The 13,321-nt window shown below is 42.0% G+C and overlaps 1 protein-coding gene across 1 annotated transcript in view; it reads right to left on the bottom strand.

The window, feature by feature from the left end:
• Positions 1–13,321, bottom strand: part of trps1 (trichorhinophalangeal syndrome I) — a 197,586-nt gene that overhangs the window by 8,177 nt on the left and 176,088 nt on the right. Inside the window, exon 6 of the mRNA XM_055893868.1 lies at positions 7,401–7,523. Within this exon, the coding sequence (XP_055749843.1) occupies positions 7,401–7,523 (123 nt within the window). The remainder of the gene's footprint in view (positions 1–7,400; positions 7,524–13,321) is intronic.

The raw sequence follows: 13,321 nt of genomic DNA, 5'->3' as shown, positions 1-13,321 counted from the left end.
TGTTGCTGTGTCTGTCTAGACCGTCAGTTGACTCCTTCTGTTTTGTGTCACCAGAACGAATGTGTAATTCATTAGAAACAAGAACACTTTCATCTCACACTGTGCTCATCTACTACTGACAAAGGCCTACACAATACAAAAGTGTTGGCATTTCCAGACAGTACTGTACAAATGGATAAGCTTCAATAAGCTACCTTTCTCTATGCTGCCTCGCTCTTCAACAAGCTACTGCTTTCATCATAGTCTGTGTCCCAAATGGCACGATATTTCCTATATAGTGTACTTCTTTTGACCAAAGCCCTGGTCAAAAGTAGTGCACTATATAGGAAATATCGTGTAGGTGTAGGTAATAGGGTGCCTTTTGGTGGGCCACATCTCTCTGTCACCAGCAGCAGAACTTTTCAAAACGTCTCAGGAGACTGTTTCGAGTACGCCATTCATTGGTTTCTGTCAGTGTGACCAATGCTGGAGTGCACTTTGGCAACTGTAAAGAGAGACTGACTCTTCAGACAGAATAAAGTAATGCTGCCACTTCGATATGTTTTTACAGCCCGGCATTTGACACACACACACACACAGGGCATACGCTCCCCGCTGCCCGTCAAGTCCTATTATTAGAAGATAAAACCAGAGAGACATTTATTGTTGCAATGTGCTATGGCATAAGGAGTCCAGAACTCCATTACGGCCCACTACAGCACCGGTTTATGAGGTGCTATTATGGAATTATTTCTGTACAGCGTATAAAACTTTTATTCAAAAGTATAAAAATACTACTGCCATTGGCTGGGGCCGATGAACACGCCTGCAGATGAAAACGTCTTCATCACTGATTAATTGCAGCCACCAAAGGACCTCTTAAAAGACAAGCGATGGTGATGTTCTGTTCAACGAGGCCCTCGCTACACTGCTGCAACATCCAGGTGGTTTCCGGTGAGGACTGAACGAACAAGCGCACATGTGGCTATCATGAATCAGTCCCCACTGGGAGGATGGGAGGAACGCTCGCCATTGCCAAGAACAAACAAACAATCTCAGGAAAACAGACAATCCAGACTCGGAGTGTTGAGCGAACGGATGGGGAACCCGGAGGACTTGGAATCCCCTCCTCTCAAAATCATTTATTAGCAGCTAGTGGAGCAGGAAGAGTTACGTATACAACCCTACCTGATGGTCCTCTGAAGTCTACCTCCTCACTAACAACTAGCAAGGAGCGCTAACAACTAACACATAAACAAGCCCAAACAACAGGCCAGTTCCTCCACTGTAGAATCTACCTCCTCTCTAACAACTAGCAAGGAGCGCTAACAACTAACACATAAACAAGCCCAAACAACAGGCCAGTTCCTCCACTGTAGAATCTACCTCCTCTCTAACAACTAGCAAGGAGCACTAACAACTAACACATGAACAAGCCCAAACAACAGGCCAGTTCCTCCACTGTAGAATCTACCTGCTCTCTAACAACTAGCAAGGAGCGCTAACAACTAACACATAAACAAGCCCAAACAACAGGCCAGTTCTTCCACTGTAAAATCTACCTCCTCTCTAACAACTAGCAAGGAGCGCTAACAACTAACACATAAACAAGCCAAAACAACAGGCCAGTTCCTCCACTGTAGAGTCTACCTCCTCTCTAACAACTAGCAAGGAGCGCTAATAACTAACACATAAACAAGCCCAAACAGCAGGCCAGTTCCTCCACTGTAGAGTCTACCTCCTCTCTAACAACTAGCAAGGAGCGCTAATAACTAACACATAAAAAATCCCAAACAACAGGCCAGTTCCTCCACTGTAGAGTCTACCTCCTCTCTAACAACTAGCAAGGAGAGCTAACAACTAACACATAAACAAGCACAAACAACAGGCCAGTTCCTCCACTGTAGAATCTACCTCCTCTCTAACAACTAGCAAGGAGCGCTAACAACTAACACATAAACAAGCCCAAACAGCAGGCCAGTTCCTCCACTGTAGAGTCTACCTCCTCTCTAACAACTAGCAAGGAGCGCTAACAACTAACACATAAACAAGCCCAAACAACAGTCCAGTTCCTCCACTGTAGAGTCTACCTCCTCTCTAACAACTAGCAAGGAGCGCTAACAACTAACACATAAACAAACCCAAACAACAGTCCAGTTCCTCCACTGTAGAGTCTTCCTCCTCTCTAACAACTAACAAGGAGCGCTAATAACGAACACATAAACAAGCCCAAACAACAGGCCAGTTCCTCCACTGTAGAATCTACCTCCTCTCTAACAACTAGCAAGAAGCGCTAATAACTAACACATAAACAAGCCCAAACAACAGGCCAGTTCCTCCACTGTAGAATCTACCTCCTCACTAACAACTAGCAAGGAGCGCTAACAACTAACACATAAACAAGCCCAAACAACAGGCCAGTTCCTCCACTGTAGAGTCTACCTCCTCTCTAACAACTAGCAAGGAGCGCTAACAACTAACACATAAACAAGCCCAAACAACAGGCCAGTTCCTCCACTGTAGAATCTACCTCCTCACTAACAACTAGCAAGGAGCGCTAACAACTAACACATAAACAAGCCCAAACAACAGGCCAGTTCCTCCACTGTAGAGTCTACCTCCTCTCTAACAACTAGCAAGGAGCGCTAACAACTAACACATAAACAAGCCCAAACAACAGTCCAGTTGCAGCATGCAGGTCCAGAGGCACACAGAGACGAAAGTAACAGATTATGAGTATCACTACGTCCCCAAATGGCCCCCTATTCTCTACATAGTGCACTACTACCCATAGGGCTCTGGTCAAAGGTAGTGCACTATATAGGGAATAGGGTGCCATTGGGGATATAATGGAGTCAACCACAGTCATTTTCATCATGTCTGAAGGTGGATCACTATAACACCAACTTAACAGTGCATCATAAGAGAAAAAGAGGACGAAGATACAAACTTCCACTAGTGCACAAACATAATTGTACGGAATTCTATATAATAACAACTAATATCAGACGTTTTTCAATGTATGCTTTAAGCTTAAGCATGCACTACAATATAAATGATATATGATACACAAAGAAACATTGTCTTTCCTAACACAAAACCCCAGCTGGGTCAAGCTACCTACAGGGAGTCATCAGTTCAAGTTTCAGTTTTAAGTTTTACTAGTTGTATGTATGGGAATAAGCATGGTATACATTGTCCAACGAAATACTTACTCGCAGGTGCTTTCACGACAATGCAAGAACAATAAGAAATAATAAAATATACGAATACGAACATAAAGTAAATGGCGCAGTAGAATAGAACAAACATTTTAGTAGAATATAATAAACATTTTAGTTAGGTTCTATCTAACCTAACAAGAGTCAGGGGAGTGGGTGATCTTAGGAAAAGCTCCCTCTCACCCCATTCCTCTCTCTCTCTCTCTCTCTCTTTTCCTCTCTGTCTTTCCCTCACCTCTCTCCTTCCGTCTCATTCTCTCTCTGTCTCTCTCTTTCACTGACTGTGGTAGGCCTGGTCTGCTGGACTGGAGCTGGTTTAGACCACCAGGTGGCCTGGCCAGTGAAAGGGCCTCTTGTAGCAAGGCTCTCTGGAGCCTGGCTCTTTCTTTCTCTCCCTCTCTGGCCCAGTCGACCACACCGACTCAGGGAGCCTCCTGTGTAGATCCCCCCCCCCCCACCACTCACCACCCCACCACCCAGGCAGCCGGCCCAGTCGCCTTCAGGCATGCAACACGGCCTAGAATACGCACTATACACTGGACTGGCGGACTCTGTGGACTCTAACCCAGTCGTAACCGAATTACCAAGATTAAACATAAAAATGTTAACGTTGAGTGATGTGCGGAGACAAAGGCCTCCTTGTTTCCGAGTGGTAATTCCTCACATGATGTCACATTTGCCTACCCATATGTTTGCCCAGACACTATTTCATTTCAAAGAGCATTGAGAAGTACGTCTTGGAAGGTTCCAGCCCAGGCCGTGGTGGTTTACTCGCCAGAGAGAAGAAAAAAATACAGTTTGTGTATTCAAAACCAACATTTCATTCTGAAAATCCTCAATGATTGAGAACATTGACCTGTTTCAGGATAACATGTTGAAGTCTGTTACACAATGGCAATCTCCCCATATCTCCAGAATTATAATGATAACATTCCCATTCGATACTTTTAGTTTGAAATGATTCGGTGCGATTCGGTATGATTAGAGAGTGAATCGATGCGATTCGATGCACTAACATTTGTTGTTTAAACACGAATTTTCCATTCTAAAATAACATCTGCTGCTGATGGAGCTCATGAGCCGTGTGTGTGTGTGTGTGTGTGTGCGTGCGTGCGTGTCTGTGTGTGTGTGTGTGTGTGTGTGTGTGTGTGTGTGTGTGTGTGTGTGTGTGTGTGTGTGTGTGTGTGTGTGTGTGTGTGTGTGTGTGTGTGTGTGTGTGTGTGTGTGGATGATGTATGTCTATAGTGTATGTCAGGGATCATCAACTAGATTCTGCTGCGGGACGATTTTTGGGTGAGCAGATGTTCAGGGGGCTGGAACATAATTACAAATAATTTGTAGATTGCAAATTAACTGCAAGAAGCCCAAACAGATATAATATTTGACTAAAACAGAATCATTTCAAACCTTGTTAACATTGGTATACAATCACATATATCTCTCTATTATGCGAGGGAATACTTTGGAACAGATTTGCAAACTTTTTATCAGTTGGAGCTGATTTGTTGGTGTGTTTAGTCTTTTATGTCCAACAACGAAAAATTATGATAATAATAATTGTGGGGTCAAATAAAATCACCTGTGGGGCAAAGTTGGGAACCCTGGTGTATGTACTGTGTCTGTGTGTAAATGGTGTATGTCTTTGGTGTAGGTACTATGTAGGCACCTGATCAGAGTCAAAAGGGAGACTAGGCATCTACTATCCTACCACTATCTGATAAGGGGGAGCAATGTAGCCTATGTTTTTTTGTCCCCCAACTTTGGTTCTGAAATCAGATATACACTGAGTGTACAAAACATTAAGAACACCTTTCTTATTTTGACTTTCACTCCCCATTTTGCACTCAGATCAGCCTCAATTCGTTGGGGCATGGACTCTGAGCAAGGCAGTTAACCCACTGTTCCCCAGGCGCCGAAGACGTGGATGTCGATTATGGCAGCCCCCCGTACCTCTCTGATTCAGAGGGGTTGGGTTAAATGCGGAAGACACATTTCAATTGAATGTATTCAGTTGTACAACTGACTAGGTATCCCCCTTTCCCTTTCCTTTCTACAACGTGTCGAAAGCGCCACAGGGATGCTGGCCCATGTTGACTACAATGCTTCCCACAGTTGTGTCAAGTTGGCTGGATGTCCTTTGGGTGGTGGGCCATTCTTGATACACATGGGAAACTGTTGAGCATGAAAAATCCAGCAGCATTGCAGTTCTTGACACACTCAAACCGGTGCGCCTGTCACCTACTACCATACCCCTTTCAAATCTTTAGTCTTGCCCATTCACCCTCTGAATGGCACACATACACAATCCATGTCTCAATTGTCTCAAGGCTTAAAAATCTCCTCCCCTTCCTCTACACTGATTGAAGTGGATTTAACAAGTGACATCAATAAGGGATCATAGCTTCACCTGGATTCACCTGGTCAGTCTATGTCATGGAAAGGTGTTCCTAATGTTTTTTTCCACACTCCGTGTATAGTTGATATGTATTACATTTAGAGTTTTTATCCCAATATTACACTTTATATACATCACAGAAGACTGAAATATAACAAAACCGTTTGACATAGAAACACCAGATTTTTTATATATATATATATATATATATTTTTTTTTTTACAATGTTTATTAATTATGAAATTATGAAAAATATGAAAACCGTTCCACCCATGAGGCCACTAGAGGGCGATTTGGTCATTTCAGCTGGTAATGTATCAATATTTATCGATTACAAATTAGCTATGACACAGCCAATGACTATATAGCACAACTTTAGATTTCACCCCTATCGCAAAATCGAATGGTTTTGACCATTTGGATGTTTTAAGTGAGCTTCTTTTCTACTCTCGCTTCGGCCATGCAGTGCGCCTCGCAAAGTTATTGCTGTCCTCGTTATGAAATGATCAACTATATCGAAAAATGACCATATACATTGATTGTTTAATAAAGAAAAACTACCAAAACTATTGGTGAACTATCAGCATGGGCAAAGTATGAACGTAAACTATCGAAATTACATCTATTGTAAGCCCCGTTTAGCAGGCATAGCCAGAGGAGAGTTGTGTCTCCAGTAGCTTACTTTAATTCTGGTAAAACACAATTTTCAACAGTGCGTAGATAACAATAACCTAGCCAACTACATAGATTGTCACTTAACTAATGAAGCCTAATATCACACAAGCCATTTAAGCATTTGAATGCTGAAGGTGCAGATGTGCAAGATTACGGCTACTTGCGTTGGTCAGCGTGCGAATCTGGGCACAGTGCGCAGATTAACTAGGCTACCAATATTCCCAAAATGACTTTTAGATCAATGACTGTCAAGACAGTTACAGGCTTAGTTCGACACTGAAGGAGAGGAAGCATCCGTTTTCGGAAGGTAGAAAGAAAGTAATATAAGCAAAACAATTTAGTGAACTGGCAATTTGTAATGTTTTAATCGATTTTCTGACCGATGCATGCTACATTTAGATTGGTTTGGGGTCCGTGGATCGATGCAGTCATATCTTCAAAATTTGAATTGGGGACCATGCATATCGGTGAATCGTTACATCCCTAATTCCCATCATGTTTCTTTTTCTGCATCTGTGTGGCACCACAAAGTGAGGTCACAGCCTTTGACTGAGAGAATGTGTGTGAACAGATATGGAGAAGGAGAGAGAGAGAGAGGGGGGAGAAAGAGGGAGTAGACCTATCATACCTATGTGATGTGTGAGCCTGCATGTGTGTGAGAGGAGCATGTGTGAACTTTAGGGTCAGATGTTTTGGGATCTGTGGGTAGCTAGGGAATTCTAGGCTGAGGCAGGATTACTCCCAGATCACCATTAGCAGGGCTAGGGGTGAGAGGGCATGGGGGCACCCCTTACCCCCTCCTCCCCCAGGCCCTGAGAGGAGCACCAGTCACCTGGGGAGGAAGTGGGGTGGACAGACTAGAACGGCTACAGTGTCCTGCTACCATTTACTTAACGGCTATTTTATTTTAGTGGGTGGGCTGGAATAGCAGGTTGCCCCCCTCTCCCCTCCCCCTGACACACACACACACACACACACACACACACACACACACACACACACACACACACACACACACACACACACACACACACACACACACACACACACACACACACACACACACACACACAGACACACACACACACACACACTCCTGTGTTTTTCCAAGCTCCCCCCGCCAGCCTTACTGAGTGGAGCTTCTGATAGAGGCCACACGCGTTGCACACATATCCCCCGTTGGCATTCTTCCTCCACAGCGAGGTCTTGGTGGTCAGACAGTTGGCACAGAATACCCCTGAGCCTCGTCGTCTCTGAAAGCCAAATCAAAAGAGAGAGAGAGAGTCAGTCAGTCAGTCAGTGAGAAAATGGGTGCAAAGGGGAGGGTAAATATAAAGAAAGAGAGAGAGAGAGGAAGAGAAAAAAGGTTGGAGCGGAGAAACATCATATCATCATCTGGGTTCATTGTATGAGTGTGGCAGGCAGGCAGCCACACACACATACACACAAACATACACACTGCCCAATCAGAAGGTCAAGTTGGGTAGTGATAAATAGAACCCAGCTGATTCTCTCACTAATTAACTTTAGACTGATTAATGAGTCCGGTAAGATACCACTGAGTCTGAGATGACACCTGACCACTTCACTAGACAGAGATCAGCCTTAATCGCCTGCACCACTATGACAAGCTGAGGATGAGACCTTTTTAGGAGCCCAATTTTCATTCTATAATCTTCACGTGTGGCACTCATTGTGTAGGAAGCAATTCTGAGCCCATTTTCAAAAATGTTCAAACCTGGAAACTGTTTCTAATATTTTCTCTTTACTAGATTTCAAGTATTTTCTTTTAACGCCCTCCTTAACCGTATTATTTCAAAAAGACAAAAAATGTTTTTAATCTTTATTTAACTAGGCAAGTCAGTTAAGAACAAATTCTTATTTTCATTGACGGCCTAGGAACAGTGGGTTAACTGCCTTGTTCAGGGGCAGAACGACAGATTTTTTCCCTTGTCAGCTCAGGGATTTGATCTTGCAACCTGTTGGTTACTAGTCAAACACTCTAACCACTAGGCTACCTGCCGCCCCTATCCTGTTCTAGCGTTAAATAACAATGCGCTGACCCATAAGGCAAGTACAGAAAATCAGTAATGTCTAAATGAATCATTGGAGTGTCCGACCTTATCAAGTGCAGAACAACATATGAACGTAACAAGCGGTCGGTCCTGCCTTGCATGTGATCCGCAGCGTGGCTAGCCGGCTACAGTGGCATTATCTAGATTAAGGGGCCTGTAAACGCCATTGTGCCATTTATTTAACTTCCGAAATGTTGTGTAGGGAGCCATGTCCTCTTCTCGCCAGAAAAATACAATGCTCCTAATTCTCCTCTGATACATTTAGAATGGAAAGCTTTTCTACAGACATAATATTGGCTCCAAATCCAGAGAGCTTTCTTGGCAGTGAAAGGATACTTGATTCATCGGGTGTTTCACAATGTATCAGTAAAAAGTTCTGGTGAGTAGCCAGTTCCCTATAGGGTAATTTTCCATCCAGATGCAAGCGCTATCGGAGGCCCATCGTCAGCTAAACTAATTATGATCTCGCATTTGCTGATGCCTGCTCAATCTAAAGTTTGACATCAGACATTAATCATAGATACAAGGAAAATGAAAAGAAGTGAAAAGGAATGAAGGGACGGTACCAGGGCGCGGCCATAAAGAGTAAAAATTACAGCAATAATTAAATGAGATGGAGACATGTTTTTAGTGGGCTATCAGCAAGTGCAAAGTCGCTCTGACAATTAGCATTTTCAAGCACGGGACACAATTTGCGCTCTGCACGGCTGCTTGTGCTCCAATAAAAGAACTCAATGTTGTCTCCCTAAAACCGTCCTTCAAACTGAAACAACAAAATTACCTATTATTTCCAGACTCAAAATTTCAGAATGTATTATTCATAAGTGTGAAAATACAATCAACATTTACAATCAATTAGAATTACAAAATTAAAGTGTCAATCTTTAATTTAACAATTACATGTATCGAACAATTACAAATGATTACCTGTTCAAATTAAATAAGTGTAGGCTCTAGCTAGCAAGCCGTCGATTTTGGACGTTTGAAAAGGTCCTGGGGACGTCGATGTCTGCCTTTGTGAGCCCCCCCCCCCCAAAAAAAACCTATTGCACAGCACTGTGCTTAAACGCACAAGGCTCAGAGCCAAAGCATGCTGCTTAGACCACTGTGGCACTGAAGTTCATAATTCTCTAACAAGCAGGGAGAGTACTTGATGATACTTAATGGAAACAACACATTGTTTTCAATAATTTTTGTTTGAAACCTTCCCCACACCATGGCCCTAACATTAACAACTCAGAATGTATACCTAAACTTAACAATTTTAGTTATTTCTGTTTTAACCCTGTAACCACATGTAATTAAGCCCGAAACCACACGGAATGAATGGGTAAAAAATCTATGTTCATCCAATTAAGGCAAATTCCAATCAGGTTGCTAGCTAGACCACGCAAATATGTGCTACAGAACACCATTACTCTCAAATAATAATGATTCTCTTTGTGGTATACTTAAAGGAAAAAATAAAATAAAACATGCTTACAAATGATAGGCTAATCTATGGTTAGGATCAATGCTTAGGCTACTGCCACAGAAGAAACCTGGACAGAGAGGGGAACAAACACATTCCCAAATCTCAAGGAGTTTTTATGTGGTTGCCACATGGCTGGAATGACAGGTATGATTGATTGATTGATTTATTCTTTCCTATCCTGTTCTAGCGTTACAAGCTAAACACTGTGTCCATCATCATCCCTGTGTTTTCTTCCCCCTCCAGGCTCATGCCCGAACCCCGACTGCCTCGGCCAAATTACTCACACGTGTTTTGCTTAGAGTCACAGACACTTCCAACAGCTGGAAAGTGTAAATGTTTACAGGTTGAGCACAGCTCGAGCTGATAGCAGTCCTATTTGTCTCGCTCAACATGTATCTCCTTCTCCTTGCTCTAGACAAGTTGGGCTTCGACCAACAAACAACAGCTAAGACTGGCACATGGTTTATGAATTGATACACAAAACGAAGCCTGATTCAAAACTTAAGAGTTTCAGACAGAATCATTAGATCATTTGTTTTGGTACTGTCCATATGTAGCTTGTTTTTGGTCGCAGGTTCAGGAATGGCTGAGAAATTGCAACATTTACTTGGAGCTAACTCTGCAAATAGCACTGCTGGGTGATTTAAAAAGTCATAGTCAATCGATCAATAATACAATAATACTCTTAGCAAAAAAATGTATCTTTAATTTACAATTTAGAAACTATGAGAATAGAAAGGTTCAGAACTATTGTGAAACATCACAGCACAGTTGAAAAATATATGTCAAATAGATGGATGGTGTTCAGAGATATATGGGAGGGGTTAAGTGGTGGGACTAAAAACAACAAGATAACTCATGTAAAATATACTGTGTCCGTAAAATGTATATAGGTTCAGAACTTTTGTGAAACAGCACAAATAAAAAATATATGGCAAATAAAATCAAAACTGGATGGTCTTCAGAGATAGATGGGAGGGGTTGAGGTTAGCTGAAGGGGCTAAAAACAAAGGAAAATATATTTACAAAAAATATATGGGGGATTGGAAATGATGCAGACAATTACAGTGATGGAAGCCAAAACTATCTGCAATATTAAATCTGATCTACCCACTAAAAAAAACAGTTAATACTTGTAGTGAATTGTAGACATACTTTGCCCAGGCTGATAGCTAGGCTACCATATATAAGTCAATCAGAGACATGGCATCAGACAATATGTCTTCCTCTTCCAAGTGAAATATTCTCCCTTTATTCAGTGAGTGAAGCAGCCAGTGGTGGAGCTCGGTCCAAGGTGATCTGAAGTGACATTTTACAACAAGTGGCGTGTGGCTCGACCTGCAATGAATAACCTGCAACAGTGGTCTGCTGAACTGTAATCAATAGAGCAGGCAACGAGATCTACTCAATCAAACAGATACTCACTTCATACATAAATGATAGCATAAGAAACTACAACAAATGTGTCGTCTTAAAGACCTCTTAACACTACTACACATTGACATAAAACATCAATGCAAATATATCTGAAGAACACTATACATAATAACACACACACTCTACATACAAGTACATTGTAATATTGTTATATTGCTGTATTATGGATTTTGTATTGTAGATCCACTATACAGTTCATTCGGAAAGTATTCAAATCGCTTGATTTTTTAAACATTTTGTTACGTTACAGCCTTATTCTAAAATGGATTTAAAAAATGTTTCCTTCTCATCAATCTACACACAACAACCCATAATGACTAAGCATATTTATAAGTATTCAGACCCTTTACTCAGTACTTTGTTGAAGCCCCTTTGCAACGATTACAGCCTCGAGTCTTCTTGGGTATGACGCTACAAGCTTGGCACACCTGTATTTGGGGAGTTTCTCCCATTCTTGTATGCAGAATCTCTCAAGCTCTGTCGCTGCACAACTATTTTCAGGTCTCTCCAGAGATGTTAGATCGGGTTCAAGTCTGGGCTCTGGCTGGGTCACTCAAGGACACTCAAGGACATTCAAAGAATCGAAGCCACTCCTGCATTGTCTTAGCTGTGTGCTTAGGGTCGTTGTCCTGTTGGAAGGTGAAACTTCACCCCAGTCTGAGGTCCTGAGTGCTCTGGAGCCGGTTTTCATCAACGATGTCTCTGCACTTTGCTCTGTTCATATTTCCCTCCATCCTGAGTAGTCTCCCAGTCCATGCCGCTGAAAAACATCCCCACAGCATGATGCTGCCACCACCATGCTTCACCGTGGGGATGGTGCCAGGTTTTCTACAGACGTGACGCTTGGCATTCAGGCCAAATAGTTAAATCTTGGTTTCATCAGACCAGAGAATATTGTTTCTCATGGTCTGAGAGTCCTTTAGGTGCCTTTTGGCAAACTCCAAGGAGGTTGTCATGTGCCTTTTACTGAGGAGTGGCTTCTATCTGGCCACTCTACCATAAAGGCCACTCAACTCCTTGACCAAGGCCCTTCTCATCCAATTGTTGTTTGGCCGGGCGGCCAGCTCTAGGAAGAGTCTTGATGGTTCCAAACTTCTTCCATTTAAGAATGATGGAGGCCATTGTGTTCTTGGGGACCATTTGCACACACTGTATATAGACTTTCTTTTTTTTCTATTGTGTTATTGACTGTACGCTTGTTTATTCCATTTGTAACTCTGTGTTGTTGTTTGTGTTGCACTGCTTTGCTTTATCTTGGCCAGGTCGCTGTTGTAAATGAGAACTTGTTCTCAACTAGCCTACCTGGTTAAATAATGGTGAAATAATTGTTATTTTGGTAAAAATGCTCCAGACATTTTTTGGTATACTTCCCCAGATCTGTGCCTCAACACAATCCTGTCTTGGAGCTCTACGGAGAACTCCTTCGACCTCAAGGCTGGGTTTTAGGTCTGATATGCACTGTCAACTGTGGGACCTCATATAAACAGGTGTGTGCCTTTCCAAATCATGTTTTTTATAATTTTACAAAAAAGAAGACTGGAGGCTGTAATCGCTGCCAAAGGTGCTTCAGCAAAGTATTGAGTAAAGGGTCTGAATACTTATGCAAATGTGATATATATATATTTAAAATCAAAGTAAAATATAAATTAGCAAACATTGTCATTACGGAGAATTTGTATATAATCCATTTTAGAATAATGCTGCAATGTAACAAAAAGTGTGTGTATGTGTCTGGGGAGAGTCTCTCTCCAGTAAGTTCAAGTGTTAATTACACAGGAAAAGCAACAGAAAAAGCAACTGTTTTTGTTTTGTCATTATGCGGTATTGTGTGTAGATTGATGAGGAAAATGTTTTATATAACACATTTTAGAATAAGGCTGTAATGTAACAAAATGTTGAAAAATTCAAAAGGTCTGAATACTTTCCGAATGCACTGTATATACAAAAGTATGTGTACACCGCTTCAAATTAGTGGTTTTTGCTATTTCAGCCACACCCATTTCTGACAGGTGTATAAAATCGAGCACACAGCCATGCAATCTCCATAGACAAACATTGGCAGTAG

The sequence above is a fragment of the Salvelinus fontinalis genome, chromosome 32 (assembly GCF_029448725.1).
Source record: "Salvelinus fontinalis isolate EN_2023a chromosome 32, ASM2944872v1, whole genome shotgun sequence".
In the NCBI taxonomy this organism is placed as follows: domain Eukaryota; kingdom Metazoa; phylum Chordata; class Actinopteri; order Salmoniformes; family Salmonidae; genus Salvelinus; species Salvelinus fontinalis.
Note: the sequence above shows the minus strand (reverse complement) of the source record. Positions and strands in the feature narration are given on the sequence as shown.